This window comes from Myotis daubentonii, chromosome 16 (genome assembly GCF_963259705.1).
Source record: "Myotis daubentonii chromosome 16, mMyoDau2.1, whole genome shotgun sequence".
Lineage (NCBI taxonomy): Eukaryota > Metazoa > Chordata > Mammalia > Chiroptera > Vespertilionidae > Myotis > Myotis daubentonii.
Genome location: NC_081855.1, coordinates 8,207,344 through 8,228,826, shown reverse-complemented (window position 1 = coordinate 8,228,826; position 21,483 = coordinate 8,207,344). Strand labels below are relative to the sequence as shown.

At 44.0% G+C, this 21,483-nt stretch overlaps 1 protein-coding gene across 3 annotated transcripts; it reads right to left on the bottom strand.

Annotated features, from left to right (window-relative positions):
* Positions 1 to 2,188: 2,188 nt before the first annotated feature.
* Positions 2,189 to 11,982, bottom strand: LOC132217975 (zinc finger protein 286A-like). Of its 3 annotated transcripts, XM_059668550.1 has the most exons (6): positions 11,907 to 11,982; positions 11,335 to 11,621; positions 10,329 to 10,417; positions 5,996 to 6,110; positions 3,797 to 3,889; positions 2,189 to 2,252 (listed from the first exon to the last, which is right to left on the bottom strand). In XM_059668550.1, the coding sequence occupies exons 2-6, from the start codon at positions 11,369 to 11,371 to the stop codon at positions 2,245 to 2,247; spliced, it is 342 nt and encodes a 113-aa protein (XP_059524533.1). In that variant the 5' UTR covers positions 11,372 to 11,621; positions 11,907 to 11,982; the 3' UTR covers positions 2,189 to 2,244. The 3 variants fall into 3 exon arrangements, with proteins under 3 accessions (XP_059524533.1, XP_059524532.1, XP_059524534.1); XM_059668549.1 differs by lacking the exons at positions 2,189 to 2,252; positions 3,797 to 3,889 and adding an exon at positions 3,897 to 4,124; XM_059668551.1 differs by lacking the exons at positions 2,189 to 2,252; positions 3,797 to 3,889 and adding an exon at positions 3,897 to 4,101.
* Positions 11,983 to 21,483: the final 9,501 nt, after the last annotated feature.

Below are 21,483 nucleotides of genomic sequence, written 5' to 3'. Positions count from 1 at the left end.
AGATGGTAACCTTCCAGAAATACCACCTTCGTTAAATTTTGACCACACAGTACCATTGGCAGCTGTTTCGGTCTCCTGAAAGGTGTGTTCAGTTTCTTCATCAGAGTCTGAACTACTTAGCACCCTACACCTTTTCCTGGGCATATTGATGGCACTTTCCTTTTCATCATTGGTGATCGACTCTTCATCGCTATCTTCAGTGTCAGATATTTCACTTTGAATATAATCCGCTTCATTTTCAGATGATAGTTCAGAATTTGTTGCATCTGATTCTATATCGGTGCACTCTTCACTTATGTTCGTTAGCTTTTCCAATAACTCCCTTCTATTCGACATTTCTTTCATGAATTTAGGGAGCAAAAGAAATAAAATAAACAACTTATTAGAACAAGTATCACTGCATAAAGATTCGAATAACAAGTACTAGTTTAGCTTATTGAGCAACTGCAACTTATCAAGTATCGACAATTTATCATGTACTTGTATGTTATCATGTGATGGTAATCGAAAAAAAATGAAAACTGTTATTTCAATACAGAGCCGAACTGGTCATATAAGAAATTTACTCAATTCAATAATAAGAGTCATTTGATTATTTAAAATTTCCCCAAGCAGTCAAAATGACTGCTTTGAGGCAATATAGGTAGAATATATATATATATATATATATATATATATATATATATATATATACCAGAAATGAAGGAGAGGGGAGGTAACTACAATTATTAATAAACACATTTATATATTGTACAAAAAGTCACAAAATTCTAAGACATTGTGTCCTTATATACATAATTGTTTTTCTAATTGAAATTAAAAAGCAGTCAAAATGACTTCCTTGGGCAATCTAGTGTTAATAATGAGGGAGAATCATTGATTAACTGCATCCTGTATACCCCTACTGGGGATTGAGCCTGCAACCTGGGTAAGTGCCCTTGACTAGAATTGAACCTGGGACCCTTCAGTCTGCAGGCTGACACTCTATCCACTGAGCCAACCCAGCTAGGGTGAAAATATCAATAGGTTTTAATGTAAGAGTATGAAAAACCATGGATATAGTTTCAGATGCCACACTGTTAACTAATCTTTAAGAAACTACCACTTCCTCAGTTTTGGTGTAGTATCAGAACAGCCACAAGTACCGGAAGAGACCATAAAATCCTCCTCCCTTTTCCTACTATATACTGGGGGTGAGGCTGGATTTTCTTTCTTTCCTTTTTAAAAAAAATTCTTTATAATTATTTTTTTAAATATATTTTATTAATTTTTTACAGAGAGGAAGGGAGAGAGATAGAGAGTTAGAAACATCAATGAGAGAGAAACATCAATCAGCTGCCTCCTGCACATCTCCCACTGGGGATATGCCCGCAACCCAGGTACATGCCCTTGACCAGAATCGAACCTGGGACCTTTCAGTCCGCAGGCCGACGCTCTGTCCACTGAGCCAAACCGGTTTCGGCATTTTTTAAATTCTCACCGAGCATATGTTTTTATTGATTTGGAGAGGAAGTGAGTGAGTAAGTGAAGGAGGGAGGGAGAGGGAGGGGAACAGGGGAACAGGGGAACAGGGAGAGGGAGAGGGAGAGGGAGAGGGAGAGGGAGAGAGGGAGGGAGGGAGGGGGAGAGAGAGAGAGAGAGAGAGAGAGAGAGAGACATTGATGTGAGAGAGAAGCATTGATTGAACCCACAACCTGGGTATGTGCCCTGACTGGAATTGAACCTGCGACCAGTTGGTGCTCGGGACAACGCTCTAACTGACCGAGCCACACTGGCAGTGTACTTTGGGGATCTTTTGACAATATCTACCAAAAGTGAACATGATCTACCCTCCAACCCAACAATTCTACTTAATGTATATATCCGACAGAAATGCATACATGTGCTCATCAAAAGAGAGAATATACATAAGCAGCATTACTCATATAGCTAAAAACTGGAACTACTCAAAAATCTAGTATACTGACATAATGAAAGACTATATAACAATGAGAATGAACTATAATTAAATGTTACAAAATGAATGTATCTCACAGTAATCTTTAGTGAAGGAAGTCAGGCACAAGAGTATATACAATGTGATTCTGTTTATATAAAACTAAATCAAAACTAATCTGGGTATTAGAAGTTAGGATAAGGTTACTCTAGGAAGGAGGGCAGTGACTTAAAGAGGGCACAGGGTATTTCTAGGGGTGCTGGAAAGGTTGTTTCTTGATTCGGGAGCTGTGTTCAACTTGTGAAAATTCATGGACCTGTAGTTATATTTTTATTTATATTGAAAAAAAAGAAGAAAAAGAGGCAAAATGAAGCAAAATATTAGCATGTGTTTGATTTTTTTCTCGACTTTTATATATATTTAAATTGCTATCTACATTTAAAATATCTTAAAAATAGTCCGGCTGGTGTGTCTCAGTGGTTGAGCTTCAACCTATGAACCAGGAGGTCAAGGTTTGATTCCTGGTCAGGGCACATGCCCAGGTTGCGGGCTCGATCCCCAGTAAAGGGCGTGCAGGAGGCAGCTGATCAATGCCTCTTTCTCATCATTGCTGTTTCTATCTCTCTCCCTTCCTCTCTGAAATTAATTAAAAAAAAAAAAATATATATATATATATATCTCCTATATAATAAAACCCTAATATGCAAATTGACTGAAAGGCGGAATGGCTGATGGCTATGACACACCCTGCCCCCCAGAGGGAGGTGATTGGGGCTGGGCGGGCCAGCGGATGGTGCCAGACCACCAGCTGGGGGCCCCCTGCCCCCCAATTGCCCTGCCTGCTGGTCGCCCTGCAGATGGACCTGATCGCTAGTCAGGCCTAGGGACCCTACCCTATATACTGGGAACAGGTTCTTAGATTTAAAAATTAAAACCTGGCAAGGCTACTCTAACACTGAAAAAAACAGGATGATGCAGTGATGACATGCATGGGCTCTGGCTTGCACATTTTGTGCTCAACCCTGATTCTGACACTTATAATAACTGTGTGACAAAGCCAATTAGTTACTTAACTTCTCTCTGCTTCAGTTTTCCACCCATAAGATGGGGAAAATGGTACTACTGCCACAGAAGGATCATGCTATGTACTATTTTTTATAATTAGGGCAAAAAAATGTAGCTGCCCATACAACAGTAAGATGCCTTTCACCTGTGGGAAAAGTATGGTCATTGGTGCATGCAGCAGCCTGGATTGCGAGAGGGATGTCTGACTGCCGGTTTAGGCCCGACATCCCCTGAGGGGTCCTGGATTGTGAGACTGTCCTCTCACTCCTGCACCCCTCTGTGGGAGGTGACCAGGCGGGCAGATCAGAGGATGGTGCTCCCCCCTCCCCCGCCCCGCCACAGGCCTCCCTCAGCGGGAGGCAACTGGGCCAACAGGGGAAGGCGCCACCCCCATCACCCTGCCACTGCCGCTGCCACCAGCCTCCCTCTGCAGGAGGCGACTGGGTCGCTGATCAGGGGACAGTGCTGGCTGGCACAGGCACCCCATCACACCGCTGCTGGTCACTGCTGCTTCCCCCCACCCCCTTCCCGCCCCATCACCATCCCTTCCCTCTGCCCACTGGCATGCGCCTTGGCTGGCCTGGTGCCACCTGCTCGCCCGCCCGGCCCCCCTGCCGACGGGTGGTTCTCTTGTTTGGTCGATTTGCATATTACGCTTTTATTATATACGTCCTATATTATAGGATAAAGCATGTAGGCACTGCTAATATAGTCTTTCTTAAGCACCGAAAAGTGCCAATTCTTCACTGTCCTGCGGGGCTATTATTTCCGAGGACTCCCATCTATTTGACTCACCTGAATAGCTGCTTCTGGGGACTTTTCTCTCAAGCATCAATGTTTCCTTTCCATTCTCCAAATTGTAGTTCTCAGGCTTGGAAACTGGAAGCCCTGCTCAAAACAAAGAAAGGAAGAAAGAAAGAAATGGGACTTACTAATAGCTATTTGTGATGGGCAAACATCTATCGTAGAGCATAGTGCCAAATCCCTGATCTACAAAGAGGACGGGAATTACAGGAAGATCTGGAGTGAGGGAAGATGGACCTCCACATGAAGCTTAAAACATCTGCAGGAATCTGGGCCTGGTAAGGAGTTTCTATGCACTGGAAAACACAAGTGTTCATGCCTGTCAAAAGAGGAGAACTTATCTTTCTTCACTGAGGACGTTCCAGAGAGACGCTGCAGACCGATCCTCAGCTTAGGGAAGGAACTGGAGAAAACAGGACCCCAGGGGCAGCACCACACGTTGTGACTGTGGTAACTAGAATTTTTGTCTTCTGCTTTTCCTTTCTTCCTTCTTTAGCTACTAGAACCCACTTTCGTAGGGAATTTATTACATGAGGTTGGGGAGGGGCTAACATAGTTCTTACCACATCCATACAAACACATAAATGCACTTGTACACGTGTGTGCACACATATGCACACAGGTACACACAGGCTCCAAACTGCCCAGAGTAACCTATTTCCCTGGTTCTAGTCGTTGTTTCATTAGCCAACATGTGACCCTCTTTGCTGAAACTCCTAGGATAGAAGCACTGCCTTTTTTACCTTAGTTCTCTAATTGGAAGAATAATATAACCCTAGAGCTACTAAAGGCCATCTTTGCCACATGGGGAGACCCTAGGAATAAAGCCAGTAGGGCAAAGCCAAGCCACAGGATTTAAAAAAGAAAAAAGAAATTCCTGGTTATATATTGGATTCCCTGAATCAAGATTTTTCCCATGTGGGGAATGGAATCCAATACCTAAACCCACCTCTCTTCATTAACAGAAGCCTTCATCGCCAGGGGATGGGCTCCAACACTGTTACCTGAGGAAAGTGGCGGAAACCCAGTGCAGCTGGGAGAAGTATTCACCCCTGGAGGAAAGGTAGGGATACGTATGAGGCCCAGCATTATGACTGAAGGAAGACAGAAATATTTATAAGTCCACACTTAATCCAGGTTCACAATGCCTACGTAAGAGCAAGCTTAATCAGATAAAAAACACCCCATCTTTCCCACCTCCCATCAATATGCCAATGGATTTAACTGTTTTGTAGAAAGACAGGTAAATAACCCAATTTAACTTCAAAAGCCACATTTTGAAGGCAGAGATGAGCAATAACATTTGGGCTACAGTACAGAAGCAAACGTATGTTGTAGTATTCATTTTCACCTTGATGATACTTCCAGATCATGGTGTGGGGCAATCAAGTACAAGTAAAAAGCCAAAGTCTTACTGCTGCTGAGAAAGTGCAATTTAGTTCTATCAAAGGACTACCAATAGAGAAAGTAACTATGGAGGAGCACCAAAATCTATATACAAATACCATCCAATCTTTTCGAGTCCTGAGCTGCGCATATGAAAAGCACAACGTTAAGTAGACCACAACAGCTGGGGGGTAACATGCTGAGGACAGACTTTAGAAATGACAGATTTCTAGAAAGTGAGGCTGTACTTATCCCATATCAGTATCGACAAGCTGTTAATGTGGGCTTTTAGTTGAAAATTCATAAGGCCACAAACTTCAAAGAAGAGAAATACCTTAAAAAGTAATTTGCCCTCTCTAGGGGTAAGCACTGCACCTTAGGGATAAGGGGAAAACGAAAACAGAACCATCTGAAAAAAAAAAAAAATTAGGCAGGATCAACGGTTACTCAATTCCAAAAGATACCCAGGAAAATGTTATCTCTTTAAAAAAATAGATTAATTTACTTAACTTACAATAAATATGGTGGGTTTTTTTTAATCAATGGAAAAAAAGAAGACTCCCTGCCCCCTAAGCTAGTGTGAATTAGGTTTCTGTCACTTCAATCCAAAAAATCCTAATACAAAACAAGCATAGGCAGTTCACCAAGAACCTAGAACAGGAATAGATTGTCTCTGGGTCCAACAGGATTCAGACTTTATGACTCCTGAATGGAAAAGCGAAGGCTTTGTGAAGCTATTTCACTGTCAATAAGGAATGCTGTCCCTGAGCAGACTGCAGAGGCACAATGAGAAGCCGTCCTTACAGAGCGAGACCAGGTTCCTATAGTTCTCCAGCATCACGTCCCTCTGTGCAGGATCCAGCTTCCCCCACTCCTCGGGGGTAAGGTCCATGGCCACATCCTTGAATGTCACGGACGCCTAAGACACAAAACATACTTCTGTTCACCATCTTTCACTTGACAGCATCCCTCGCCCCCCGCAGTTCTGGTGGCCCTGGAGCAGAGCGACTGAGTACATCTAAAGTGACAGCGATACATGACAAGTGTTCTAATAGTATTCAGAGTCTGAATATTCTATGTAAAGCCACTGGCATCAGTTATGTGCCATGCGCGCTCTGCTAGGTTCAATATGAGAGTTTCTCCATTGAGAGACATCACTTTTCTGGGAAATAAAGAGTTAAAAATAAAACATGAACTAATGAGTTGATGATGCAGTTTGGCAAAGTAGACAAAATAGAGGAGGAAAAAAAGCCTGTCTGCATAACTCTCCTTGTGCGTCCTCAATAAAAACTTGAAGAATCAATCTAGCCAATCAGAAGATGAGTTGAAATACAGACCTTATTAGTGGATAAGTCATGGAATGAAATAAATGACTGGCAGTGAGCACCAAATCCAATTAAGCACGGAAATAATTTAAAGCAAAAAGCAGTAACTGAAAAATGATGGCAACAGACTGAGTAAGGGAACAGAAAGAACTGAGGTTTATGTGTAAATACCATAGAATTAAGTTTCTATAAGACAAAAAAAATACAAAACTGTAAGGAGGTGAACACATATAAGTATTATTATATACTTTTTTGTTTACTTATTTAAAGAATATGAAGTTTATTTTTACTTTTTAGAGAGTGAGGGAGAGAAAGAACAAGAGCGAGAGAGCGAGAGAGAGAGAGAAACATTGATGTGCTACAGACACATTGATCCCTTGTCTCCTATGTGCCCTGACTGCAACCTAGGTATGTGCCCTGACCATGAAATGAACCCGTGACCTCTGGTGCATGGACGACACTCCAACCAACTGAGCCATACCAGCCAAGGCATTACATGCCTTTTAAAATAAAACCATACAGAATGTGAATAATATTCCAAGGTTATTGAAATAAATATATATCAAATGCCTTAACTGGATAGAAAACACCTATTTAAACATTCATGAAGCATTTGCAAAAGTAACAAAGTAAATTTAAATAGATTCCAAGCATAAATAGAACAGAGCAAAAACTGATAATTGAAATAAACATCCGAATGTCAAAATAATAAAATGCAAAACCAATGCCAAATCACTAAAACTGTACTCAGAGGTGATTTCATAGCTTTAAACACTTCCATTTCATTAAAAAATAATGCAAATAAATTAGCAAAGCATACAGGTCAAGTTAGAGAAAGAACAACAAACTAAGAGAAACAAAGAATTACAGGATAAAAGCAGAAATTAAAGGTGGGGGGAGACAAGAACAATAGGTTAGCTGGGAGGTCTAAATAAGGTCAGTAGGTTGTAGTACTGTATCAATGATAGTGTCCTGATTTTGGAAAATGAGAATAAAGTGAGGTAAAGTGTTATCTTTTGGAGAATATGAATGGAGGGTAAATCCTAACCCTAACCCTAGTAGGTTAGACATCTTTCTACCATTTACATTTCTTTAAACCTTAAATTATTTCAAAATAATTTTCAAAAACGGAAATAATCTGAGACTTAAAAACATACAACAATCATCCTTGGAAAATAAAATAAAATGTAAATCTCTAAGTAGACAAGGGATTTTGAGGAAAAATGACTGAGATCTTACAGCCTGCATACCCCCAGCTAAATTGACACTCAATGAAAACTAACTTCCAGACGATTAGAAGAAAAAAATCGGGACACAACTGCAAACCAATGCACAAAAGACAGAAACACACACACAAGAAACAAGGAAAGCATAGTAAATAGAACTATAAAAATCACATGGCAAAAAAATTTGAAACATACGATCATATTAATGCGAATGAGTTAATTTCCCTTTAAAAAAAACAGTAAATGTTTTTTTTTTTTTATTATTGATTTCAGAGAGAAGGGAGAGGGAGAGAGAGAAACATGGATTGGCTGCCTCCTGTTCATTTTCTACTGGGGATTGAGCCCCCAACTCAGGCATGTGTCCTGACCAGGAATCAAACTATTGACCTCCTGGTAAATGGGACAACACTCAGCTAACTGCGCCACACTGGCCGGGTGAATTAATTTCCCTTAAAAAAAAGCCAAATCCTGTTTATACCATAACCCTCCTAAAAACACCCCAAAGTTGGGGACTGGCAGTGGGAGAAATCAAAGGAAACATTACATGTCTGAATATAGGAGTGCAAGTTCACCAAGAGCATATGGAGAGATATACTGGGAAATCAAACTGTTACCCTCAGTAGGGAGAAGAAGGGGACTGAATTTGAGGAGGAAGTAATATTAGTTTTACATTTATATATGTCTGTGCTATTCACCTGGTTACAACCAACTAAGAATTAAAACTTTAATACTTTTAAAAAATTGAATACACGAAACACACAGTCCAGGCAAAGCATCACACCACACCTAATGCAATGCAAAAAGGACAAAAGTTTTTAAAAATTTCCATAAAAGGTTTAATCTATCTGAGGCTCTAACAGTCTTGAATCTAACATCTAAGTGTTCCTCTGGCACTTGTAGTTGGATTTTCCTTGGCTACTATGCTGGCCAGTGAGTTCAGGTAGGATTAACTGTATCTGACTCATGGGTGGTATGTGTACTTCCATGTGTGTGTGCAGGTATATTCCATAGGTCTGTCCAAATTGGTCCAAGAATGGGCCTAATAGCCGTTAAAGAGTTAACCCCTGGACTTCTGCTGGAATGACCAGGAGGGAAGCTGCCCTTTGTCTGGGGTCTTCAGCGTGGGAAGCTGTAAGCCTAGATGTGGTAGGGGCCAGCACTAGGAAGAAAACTTGCTTGAGAGGAAAACCCACAGAGAGAAAAGAAGAAGTCAGTGAAATGGAGGAAATAGGTCCTAATGTTATTACTTGAGCTTATTTCTAGTGAGACCTGGATTTCTCAGTCATGATAGCCCATAAATACCTTTCCCTTACATCAGTTTGAGTTGAGTTTTTATCATCTGCAACTTAAAGCTTCTTGACTAATAGTCTTCAATACTAATGTAAGGCAGTTGAGAAACCAATGAATTCAGGCAAGTATATAAGGACCCCAAGAAGTCACTTTTACAAACAGTACCAATGTACAATATGGACTTTTTACACTTGGAATCACAGTAGCAAAGAAAAAGGCTAATTCAGGAATCGTGGGTTGTGGCATGCCACACACATCATGAAGAGCTCTTTTCTCTTACCTAACTTCTTTTAATAAAAATTTCAAACATACAAAACGTTGAAAGACCAATACATGAATCACCCATAGAGTACGACCACCATTTAAATTTTTTCTTTTTTTTTTTTCTTTATTTCAGAGAGGAAGGGAGAGGGATAGACAGAGATAGAAACATCAATGATGAGAGAGAATCACTAATCAGCTGCCTCTTGCACACCCTCGACTGGGATAGAGCCCACAACCTGGCATGTGCCCTTGACCGAAATTGAACCCGGGACCTTTCAGTCTGCAGGCCAACACTCTACCCATTAAGCCAAATCAGCTAGGTCAACCACCACTTAAATTAATTCTTAATATTTGCCTTTGTTAAGACAGATTGGAAAATTGTTTCACTTTCTAAACTTGTGCATTCATCATCTTGGAGGGCTGGATTTTAACTCTTTAAGTTAAGCCTTCCATAGGCTTTCCTATTCAAGTGCTCTTCTGAACTTTTGAGCACTTACTATTTTCATAACTCACTTCAGCTCTAAAGAAAGGTGCTTTCTTAATTTCTTACATACCAGTCATGTGTATGTTGATTCCCTTGCAGAAACATAAATGTTAAGATATACCCCGAAGATTAAAAATGGTGGCAGGGTAAGTGGATGCTACACAGACACGCTCCCAGGACCAAATTGGAATTACAACTAAAATACAAAAGAATCCTGAATAATCAACTAAAGATTAAGATATGCCCCATATTTTCTATTAAAATAGTTTCCTACGTTACCAAGCTCAGCAACTAGCACAATAGGCAAAGAAGGGTAATTATGCTCCTTACCTGCCTGTTGACTGACAATAAGTATAACTAGATGGAGAAGACGCCATGGGTTAGCAGAAAACATTTTCTACTGAGTCCATTAGCCACCCGAGTAGTCTTAGATTAGAACTCAGCTCTCCAGATGGGCTCTTGTAGACAAAGGAACTTGACATCAAGAAGAAGGGTGCGCCTGTACTCTGAGAAATAAGGTGGAATTTCAATAATCAGTACAGACTCACCTGGGATCTGGCTGTGAGGCAGAGAGCTGCCACTTCTCCCTTTTCTGTGCTCTTCTCTTGGGAATAGAAAGAATCCTGGAAAGACGTAGCTACGGGCAAGAAAGCGGTAACTGTGGGATCTAAATCTATGCTGTGCTTCAGATTTACAAGACAAAGATTCCTCCCTCTAGGAATGATGCTCCCGCAGATACTGCACCTGAAGGCAGCCCAGACAACCCTTGACCCTGGGGTCATGGAGAAAGTCCAGGAACGTTGCCACTCGGACAGAACACCTACGGGCAGGTGGCACTCTCTCATCGAGAAATGAGGATAAGCCAGTTTATTTCCAACCTTAATGTACATTAAATTAATATAAGAAAAATAGGCTCAGTTCTCAAAAATCACCCTGCAAGCTTATTTACATGTAGATCACTAGATTCCCCTTCCTAATAATTGCTACTAGTAGTTGGGTCTGAGGTGCACTCCAGAAATCTCATGAGCAGGCCATGGGTCAGGAGAAAACATTTTCTACTGAGTCCATTAGAAAGGGCTGACATGAGGTCACAGACCAAACTTCAAGAAAGACCGGGCTAGTCACCTACCGACCTCCGCGCCTGTTCTCTATGATGCAAAACAGCAGTATCTGCGCGACGGACATAATACGAATGTTGTGCCACGGGAATGACAGAGGTGGGGAGGTATTTTCTGCCAGCCAAATAAGCTACCTTCCCAGACTCACTGACAGCTGGGGGAAAAGAACGTGGGAGAAAAAGTGACTGAGGCTGTGCTCTGGCCTGAGCTGCTAACATTTTGGGGTGGCTTTCCAGGACCCACTGTGCACCAGCTCAGGGGGAGAGGGGGTCCCCCATACCAAGCCCTGCATTCTCATGCAAGGAGCCCAGCCATGCCCCAGACAAAGGAGACTGGCAGAGCCGCCCGCCAAGGGCCACCTCCCCGGGGCAGCCCATTTCCTTTCGGGGAGGAAGGGCCCCTTCCACACACAGTCCAACAGCCCCGCAACTCTCACCTCTCTTCTCGGGCATCTCGGCCCAATCTGCCTCCATGATCCCCAATCCTCCCAGTTCCGAAGATTCGGAGCTCCCATCTCCCCGCTCCTCAATCTGGACCTCTCTGCACGTCACAGCGAGAAGCCCCGTCCTCCCGCCGGCCGGCCCTCGGGGCGCTGCGGAAAGGCCGGGTCAGGTCAGGCCCCGCTTCTTCCTCGGGCCCGGGATGTCGGCACCTGGATCCCGCGGGGGGCCAGGTCCCCCAGACCGATCCTCGGATGCCTGTTCCGGCCGCTCGGCACTGTACCTGCGGGGACCGAGCAGCTTGGAGGAGATGGCGCCGGGTTCGGGCTCTCTCTGAAGCCCGCGCCGGCCCGCGCCCCGCCCGTCGCGCCCGCCAGCACCGCGCTCGCACCCGCGTCCCCGGGAGGCGGCAGCCGCCGGAGGGAGTCCGGCCGGAGCGGGAGATGGGCTCATGGTCCGCCCTCGAGGCCCCTTCCACAAATGCGCGCTCCGGCCCCGGCACAGACTGCTGCCCCGGGGGCCGCCACCGGAGCCGAGCGCTGAAAAGCGGCCTCCGAACCCCACTCACCTCCCATCCGGGCTTGACAAAGGCTCCGAACCTCTGGGGCCAGCTCGGAGCCGCGCATGCGTAAGAAGGGGATGGGGCGAGCCCCATCCAGCCCAGAACTATGATTCCCTGAAGGCCCCGGGCAGGGCCAACCTCTGTTTCTCAGCAGGTGGGAGCACACGTGGCGCTGTCGGGGGGGTGGGGGGGGGGTGGGGGGTGGGGGGGGGGTGGGAATTGGGGTCGGGATGTGAAGAAGCCAACCTGCTCCTTCTTGCGAGAGTACAGGCTGCATCACCCACGTGAGGTCCATCGCCCTGGAGAGCGCTGACATCAGGGACTCGGAGCCTAGTCTGTGAGGCGCGGCGCTGGAGGGACCCGGGTCCGGTGCTCAGAGCCGCGGAGGAGTTCCATCTGCGTTAACCTAACGTAAGATGTATGCGAGCAGCCTATGCCTTTTCCGTAGATTTTACCTCAACACACTCCTTGGCCTTCAAATAACACGAAAGGTGTACTTTTAGGAACAGTGGGGTGTACAGGGACACCGATGTCCGTGCATCCATAGACGACTTGTAACACTGACAATTCACCAGTGAGGGAGAGAAGTGGAAAGTTTTCAAACAGTGCCAGTAAATCTGAGCAACATGTCCTTGTAAGCAAGCGTAACATCAACTTTATCAGAAGAGGCGGTTCCCTCAAAGCATGGTTAGTCTATCCTCACCTACCCACCCGGACTCAGTGTTTCAGCTGCCTCCTCTTCACACGCCCATTTGCAAAAGCAGGAGTGCGAATATCCTCAGCTCTTCTCCCGCTGTGGTTACCGCCAAGTCCTGTTTCTTATTTCGTAAGAACTCTCCCACGTGTCCATCTCTCTCTGGCCACTCACTGGCTTTACCTTCGTTTTGGCCACCGCCCTTTCACTAGGGTTATGGTCAGCCTCCCAACTGATTTCTCTGACTCACTCAGCGTTGCTTTACACCAATCTGTTCTCCACCCTTTGCGGCCAGTGACCATCCTAAAGCAAGAACGTAACAGCACTTTACTGCTTAAAACTTGTCAGTGGCTTTCCCACACCTTGGGGAAGGATGGTTTTTAGTTCCCACAGGATGGCACCCTTTGTCCAGCTCCCATTGTCTGTGCCTCCTGGTATTCACACCCTTATTTACCCCCCTCCCCACATCCCCCCCACCCTGCTCCCTGTGCAGCCCACATCCCCTCCCCTTAATGTGTTGCAAAGAGGGACCTGTAGGGAGAAACCAGGGGCAGGAACAGCTTTCTGGGCAGTGGATCCCCTAGAGGTCCTGCGGTGATCAGACCTCAGGACAGGGCAGGCAGGTGGAGATGGGGTTCCAGAGGGGTTCCTTATCTATGCCAATGGGAATCCTAGCCCTCAGGCTGTCACACCTTTTCCTCTGCAGTGGAGGTCTCAGCAGATCACACTGTATGTGTGTGTGTCTGGAGTGGAGGATTACAGGGGTAGAGAACCAACAAAACAGGGATCCGAGGCCTTCCTCCTGGTGACTGGGAACTGTCTTTATAGTTCCCAGTCCTGAGCTCTGCACAGGAGAACAGAGAGGAGCTGACTGATGGGGTCCTCTACTCCATGCCCGTGGAGGAGTCACAGGTGCCCATACATCTTCCAGCGTGCAGCATGGCCGCAGGGTGAGTGCAGGTGCTGAGGTGACCCAGACTCCAGGGTCCCATATAGTCAAAGGGAGCCCGAGGTTCCAGAAGCTGCCCTGCTACTCCCCTAGGTCCCTCCTAGAGTCCAATTTCCAAAGGAATCTGGGGCCCGTATCCTCCCCACAACCCACTCTAACTGTCCAGTCCCTTTCAGATGAGATGAAAGTCACTGCCCACAAAGTTTTAGGAATATCAGAAGAGAGACGTTGTACCATTTCCCATCATGTTCAGTCAAGAGTGTTTTTTGCATTTTTCTACAGATTTTCCCTTTTTAATGCCCATCTCCACGTGTCCATGTTGGCCTGACAAGCCTTACACACCTTCTCCCACTCTTACACATCATGGTGATTAGTGGGGATGCTTTTCCCAAAAGGACATGGGGCTCAAGGTACCAAGTCTGTTGCTTTGCCCTTTGCTGCCCTGAGGACCACATCCCTGTGTCCCCTACAGGTCAGGAGCTGGGGCTTCCCTGGGATGTACAACATACCAAAGGGGGGACCTGTTATCAGGGCTGGCGATGCAGCTGTTCATTTCTATGGGACCTGCACGTGACCCCCTCCTGTTGTCTTGTCAACGGTGCTGCCCTGAACGCCACACTTGTCCTAATATCCAGACCCTTCCACCCCAGGAACCCTCTGTGTTCCCATCTTAGAATGGGATGCTCTGTCAGAAATCCCGGGGTGACCTTGTTAACACAGGGAGGTGTTGTCCATTCTCTGCTAGGAAATGACTAAGATACCAGTGTGTCTCTTCATAACTCACCTCCAAGTCTCTGTTGCCTTCCGAGAACCTTTCCTCTTGTCCATGTAGAAAACGTGGAAACCTGTGCAGAATTTTTGTGAATTTATTTGAGCCAAAGTGTAGACAATTGCAGTGAAGCAAAATCTCAAACGAATGAAATAGTAATACTCTGGAGAATGGCAGCTTTGCACTTCATTCTATACATTACAATCAAAAGTGGAGACTTGTGTGGTTTTATGAAATTCATTGTTGATAGATGAGGGAAGCAGGAGGAAGCACAGCAGGGAAATCTCCGGGCCTGGAAAAAAGGTAAAATGATAGACATGCACTTCTTTCACTTAGGTGGGTATGGGACAGTTAACAGTCAACAATGAACTCAATAATAATGAGGGGATGTGTGGTCTCTGCAGAGAGCAGAGCAGTGCTTATGCTCTGAGGGTCTGAATAAAAAGGAAAATTTCGGGAGAACCAAATGGCGGCATAGGTTAACGCCGGAATTTGCTGCTTTGAACAACTACTTCAAAAGTGAAACCAAAAAACGGAAGGGACATCACCCAGAACCACAGGAACGCTGGCTGAGTGGAAGTCCTACAACTAGGAGGAAAGAGAAACGCATACGGACACTCAGAGGAGGCACAGTGCTGAAGTCAAATTCTGAGGTTCGGAGTGCGAGGAGCGGGCTGGAGGCGGAGGGCGGGGATGGCGTTTTCAATCGGGAGGGAGTCGCAGACGCTGAGCTCCAGATACAGGCGAGTCTTTAGGGACCCAGACTCAAAGGGGAGAAGCGGGACTGTCTGGCTTCGGTCAGAGCGAGTGCAGCTTTCTCTCCAAGCTTTGCAGCGGGTGCTGGGACTCAGAGAGGCAGAGCCCCTGGGGACAGGACTGAGAGCCGCCATAACTGCTCTCTCCAGCCCACCCTATTGATCCTGTGCGACCCACTCCACCCAAGTCCTGCACAGAGGCATTTGCCAGATAGCCTTAGGCAAAGGCTAGATTAGCACCTCCCTAGAGGACAGAAGTTCTCTCACTGCTGACACAGCTGATTCTCATAGCCACTTGGCCTGGAGGTCAAACCCTCCCTGGAATTAGCTACAACAATCAAGATTTAACTATAAGACTGCGAACAAAGACCACTAGGGGGTGCACCTAGGAAGCATAACAAAATGCGGAGACAAAGAAACAGGACAAAACTGTCAATGGAAGATATAGAGTTCAGAACCACACTTTTAAGGTCTCTCAAGAACTGTTTAGAAACCGCCGATAAACTTAATGAGATCTACAAGAAAACTAATGAGACCCTCGAACTTATATTGGGGAACCAACTAGAAATTAAGCATACATGGACTGAAATAACAAATACTATACAGACTCCCGACAGCAGACCAGAAGATCGCAAGAATCAAGTCAATGATTTGAAATGCGAGGAAGCAAAAAACACCCAACCGGAAAAGCAAAATGAAAAAAGAATCCAAAAATGCAAGGATAGTGTAAGGAGCCTCTGGGACAGCTTCAAGCGTACCAACATCAGAATTATAGGGGTGCCAGAAGATGAGAGAGAGCAAGATATTGAAAACCTATTTGAAGAAGTAATGACAGAAAACTTACCCCACCTGGTGAAAGAAATGGACTTACAGGTCCAAGAAGCGCAGAGAACCCCAAACAAAAGGAATCCAAAGAGGACCACACCAAGACACATCATAATTAAAATGCCAAGAGCAAAAGATAAAGAGAGAATCTTAAAAACAGCAAGAGAAAGAAACTCAGTTACCTACAAGGGAATACCCATATGACTGTCAGCTGATTTCTCAACAGAAACTTTGCAGGCCAGAAGGGAGTGGCAAGAAATATTCAAAGTGATGAATACCAAGAACCTACAACCAAGATTACTTTATCCAGCAAAGCTATCATTCAGAATTGAAGGTCAGATAAAGAGCTTCACAGATAAGGAAAAGCTAAAGGAGTTCATCACCACCAAACCAGGATTATATGAAGTGCTGAAAGGTATCCTTTAAGAAGAGGAAGCAGAAGAAAAAGGTAAAGATACAAATTATGAACAACAAATATGCATCTATGAACAAGTGAATCTAAGAATCAAGTGAATAAATAATCTGATGAACAGAATGAACTGGTGATTATAATAGAATCAGGGACATAGAAAGGGAATGGACTGACTATTCTTGGGGGGGAAAGGGGTGTGGGAGATGCGGGAAGAGACTGGACAAAAATCGTGCACCTATGGATGAGGACAGTGGGTGGGGAGTGAGGGCGGAGGGTGGGGCAGGAACTGGGAGGAGGGGAGTTATGGCGGGGGAAAAAAGAGGAACAAATGTAATAATCTGAACAATAAAGATTTAATTTAAAAAAAAGGAAAATTTCTTTGACATTCCAAAAATATGTTGTCATAGATGCAAAAAGACAATAGACAGGCTCAGTTAAGATAAAGATTGACTTTATTTCAGGGAAGATGACAGCCTAGGACTGTGGTCGGCAAACTCATTAGTCAACAGCCAAATATCAACAGTACAATGATTTAAATTTCTTTTGAGAGCCAAATTTTTTAAACTTAAACTATATAGGTAGGTACATTGTTATTAACTTAATTAGGGTACTCCTAAGACTTAGGGAGAGCCACACTCAAGGTGCCAAAGAGCCGCGTGTGGCTTGCGAGCCGCAGTTTGCCGACCACTGGCCTAGGACACTCGTACCCACCATAAGCTGCTTTTACTTAAAAAACAAAACCAAACCACCACACTTTAATTTCAGACCATCCTTTGTGGTTACTTTAGGTCTCTGAGTTTGCAAGGCTGCCAGTTTAGCATCTCGTCCTGAGATCACTCCTGTCCCACCTCTTGCCACCAATCACTGAGTGCTTGGGACTCAGTCTGAGCTGGAGCCCCCAGCCCACCTGGCAGTTTATGAGCTGCCTCTGATGGCATGTACCCCTCTCCCAACACAGGATAGAAATCAGACCACCACCTCGGCGGCCGCTGGCTTGGACAGCATGCCTGCTGCATTCAACACACAGGTGCCCATGAACTTGTTTTCCACCTGGGAAGAGGAATGCTCCCGCCCAGGGGTGGGCAAACTTTTTGACTCGAGGGCCACAATGGGTTCTTAAACTGGACCGGAGGGCCGGAACAAAAGCATGGATGGAGTGTTTGTGTGAACTAATATAAATTCAAAGTAAACATCATTACATAAAAGGGTACGGTCTTTTTATTTTTATTTCAATAGTTTTATTCAGTTCAAACATTTTAAGAAGAAGAATGTAAACACTAATTATTATAATTTGAAACTTCAAAAAATGGAGGAATCATAGCACAATAACATACCTTATATTGAAGATGGCAAAGGCAAATAAAATTGCCTAACAAAGGAAAGGTATAAAAGCCTTTCAAATTAAACTTAAATATAATAAAATAATTTAAAACTAAAACAAATAGAAAAGAACAAAATGTGTAAACAGTAAATTAAACATTTTCTTTGGTGCAACTTCTAAATTATGCCCGGGACGTAGTTATAGATGGCAATGTAGACTGGGTTGAAAGGTTTTTGGTCTTTAAAACATCAACTTCAGTGGGAACAGTGTTGTTGGTCTCCTTTTTTATCTAATGCATCAGTCTGGAGTTAGTTTTGTTGTGGCTATTCTCAGGATAGACCTGAGGTGGTCGTCAGTTAAGCTGGATCTGTGAGGGGCTTTGTTGATGTTCATGATGCTAAATGTCTGCTCACAAACATAGGTTGACCCAAACTGCACCAGTGTCTTCTGTGCCATCCTCCGGATGTTTGGAAAAGTGGCTTCATTAAGTGAAACATAAAAGTCTCTTAGTTCAAGAGAGCTGAATTTCTCCTTTAGGACAAAGTCAGACTGAAGATCGATGAGTTCCAGTTGCACCTCTTCTGGTGCTGTTTCAGGGTTTTGTGACAAAGGACAGGCCACCAGTTGAAGTGACTGGTCAATTTTTTCAACATCAGAAAACCAACGACAGAATTCTGCATTCAGGTCATCCAGTGATTTGCTGTATTTCTTCACGTTTTGGATGGTCTCCTTCTGTGTGGCTAGTGTGGCAAAATGAGTGAAGACTTTGTCTGAAATTTGTCTGGAAAAGAAAATCAGCTTCGATTGAAAGGCTTTCACATTAGTGTATATGCCATGTACATACTGATCTTTTCCCTGTAGCTTCACATTTAGCTCATTCAAATGTGAAAATATATCTATAGCAAATGCAAAGTCACACAGCCAATTCTTGTCACTCAGCTCAGTAAATTCGTCAGACTTCCCCTTTAATTTCAAAAATGCACCAATCTCTTCTTTGAGCTCCCACACTCGTTGGAAAACTTTGCCCACACTCAACCAGCGGACACGATAGTGGTAAAATAAGTCGTGGTGATCCGCATCAATTTCCTCCAGAAACTTAATAAACTGATGGTGCTGAAGTCCCTTTGCTCGAATGAAATTAACAAGCTTTACGACTGGATTAACAACATGATTAAGTTGTAATATAGACTTGCACAATGATTCCTGGTGAATAATACAGTGAAGAAAAATAACATCTTGGTTAGGGTTCTCCTCTTTCACTTTATCTGAATTCTTTTTAGCAGTCCAACATTTTTTCCAGTTAAATTTGGAGATCCATCTGTCGTGACATTAGCAAGTTTACTCCATGGTAGCTTCATTTTCTCGATGACAGTAGACACCAGTCATACAAGTCCTCTCCCCGTGTTTTTCCTTTCAGTGGCTCCATGGCTAAAAACTCCTCCGTAATTTCAAAATTGTCACTAATCCCTCGGATAAAAATTAAGAGCTGAGCAGTGTCCTTTACATCATTACTTTCATCCAATGCTAGTGAATAAAACTTAAAGCACTCTGCCTTACTATTTAACTTGCTGGCCAAGTCTTCATCAATCAGTTCCACTCGATGAGTCACTGTCCTACGCGATAAGCTGAGTTTTTCAAACTTGCCTTTGCTCTCTGGACACAAGAGACCTGCTGTCTCTATCATACATTCTTTCAAAAACTCGCCTTCAGAGAGAGCTTTGCTAGCTTTTGCTAATTTGAATGATAGCATAAAACTTGCTTTGGTAGTTGTCTCTTGAATTGCAGTTTGTCTGTGAAAGACATTTTGCTAAGCCTGTAATTTAGCCATCAACCTCTGTGCAGTAGCCTTCCGTTCTTGAGGTCACTGCTTGCTAGCATAGTTGCCATGCTTTGTGGCAAAGTGACGGCTGAGATTGTACTCTTTGAAGACTGCAAGTGTTTCCTGGCATTTCAGACATACCGGCATTGATTGGACTTCTGTGAAAAAATATTTTGTTGTCCACTCCCTCTTAAACACTCGGCATTCACTGTCCACTTTCCTTTTCTTTGGTCCATTCATGTTTAATATTGGGCTAAAACCAACAGTACCGTTTTCTTATTAAATTCTTTACTAAAATAAGACAGTAAAGTATAAAAACAAGTGATTAAATTTGTTCTACTATAACATTTTTGGTCTTCTAAAAAATATATATATATAACAAAATCATCTGAAAAAGTTCATACCTGGGACAGAGGCACACCCTGACCATAGAGAACAACCCCTTTCCTCCATAGGAAACCTGTGTATCTTTCACACAGGCCCTTTGTTTATGATAACACACATAGCTGCACATTGCTGTGTCTTCCAGACACACTTGTATGGGAGGTGCTAGGGCAGTGCAAAACATGGGTAACCAGTAGTTACCACTAGCACTTCCGTTACTGACAAAAAACAGCCGCAGTGCACATAGTGTGAAAGAGCCCATTATAATGTCAGATTGCATCCACTGGACTCTATAAAAACAACCAGGTGCCACTTTTAAATGCCCATTGCAACAGTTTTTCTTATTAAAAGCTGGAAATGGCAGGATATTTATATATATACCCCTACTGTGACAGCCTGGCAGAGCATTACAAAGGAGAAAACCCAGCATCTGGTGATGTCCATAAGTACAAGACTTCAGGCTGTCATTACCAGGAAAGGGTTTCATCCAAGTATTAGATATGAACATTTGATTTTCAGTTTTTCATTTGTCCAATTGCTTCTGAAACCCTGAAATTAAGCGATTTTGTAATAAAATCTTTAGTTCATCACATTTCTATACAATCTTTTTGTTCAACCCACTGAATTAGGGTTTGTTCACACTAGCCATGCTGCCATGGCAGTGTGGTGCAGTACTGCAATGCAGCGCAGTTAGGGTTAATGCAGGGTACATAGGTTTCCATCATGTTTGCGTTGATGCTAATGTGCAGTGGTGCATGTTAACACAAATGCCCTGTAGCAAGCATTTTTACAGCTGAAAGTCTTTGTTGTTTTATTAACAAGTCATTGTGATGTACAGAATGTGAGAACAGGAAAAAAATTGTGTTTGAGTAGAGCTCTTAATCTTACCTCAGAAAGGCTCTGATACTGTGCTCTCCAGGGGCGTGTCTCCCTACATCACCACGATAACGTGTCTACGCATTCCCAGGGTGATGTCCGGAGACGCGTCCGCGGGAATTACAAGGAGCCACTGGAAGATTGAGAGGTTGTTCCTTCTACTGAATGGGCGGATCTAAATCTGCCCACTCAGAAGAAGGAGCTGCGGCTGTGTTTCCCGACGTTGCCATGTTAACACTGCTGCTGGTGAAGGAGTGGAGGGGAGAGCAAGAGAACCCTACGCTCTTTCGGATCCATGGGCCGGATAGAACAGCCGGATGGGCCAGATCCGGCCCGCGGGCCGTAGTTTGCCCACGGCTGGGCTAGGTTGTGTTGTTCTAACAGAGCCCTAAATCTCCGTGGTTTGCAGCAGCAAAGGTTAATTTCATAGTCATAGTTAATTTCAGATGGATTCAACAAGAGCTCCTGCTTTTCAGATTGTTATTCTCTCTCTTTTTTTTTTTTCTCTTATAAGGATGGAAGTTAGGACTTCACAATGAAAACCAGAAGTCAAGTATTTATTTGACAGTGGCCTGTGGTGGACATGACTTCCATTTTCCCTTTTCTAACATCTGCCAATTTCCAAATCCAGCTGTTTCTGGGGGTTGTTATTCAGGGCCCCAGAGTGAAGGTATCAGCATATCTAACTGTCTAGACCACAGTGATGATGGTTGTATGTGGACATGTGACTTCAGTGAGTTTAATAAGATTATTTTTAATAGTGACCAGAAGAAAATTCT

What these genes read in the sequence shown, in the direction of transcription:
- LOC132217975 (XM_059668549.1), bottom strand. Translation starts at nt 11,371, where the DNA reads ATGGAGGCAGATTGGGCCGAGATGCCCGAGAAGAGAG. An exon ending in GCCTCACAGCCAGATCCCAG is followed by an intron (nt 6,111 to 10,328) that starts GTGAGTCTGTAC and finishes TTTGTGTCTTAG; the next exon opens with GCGTCCGTGACATTCAAGGA. An exon ending in TAGGAACCTGGTCTCGCTCT is followed by an intron (nt 4,125 to 5,995) that starts GTAAGGACGGCT and finishes CTCTTTTGACAG; the next exon opens with GCATGAACACTTGTGTTTTC.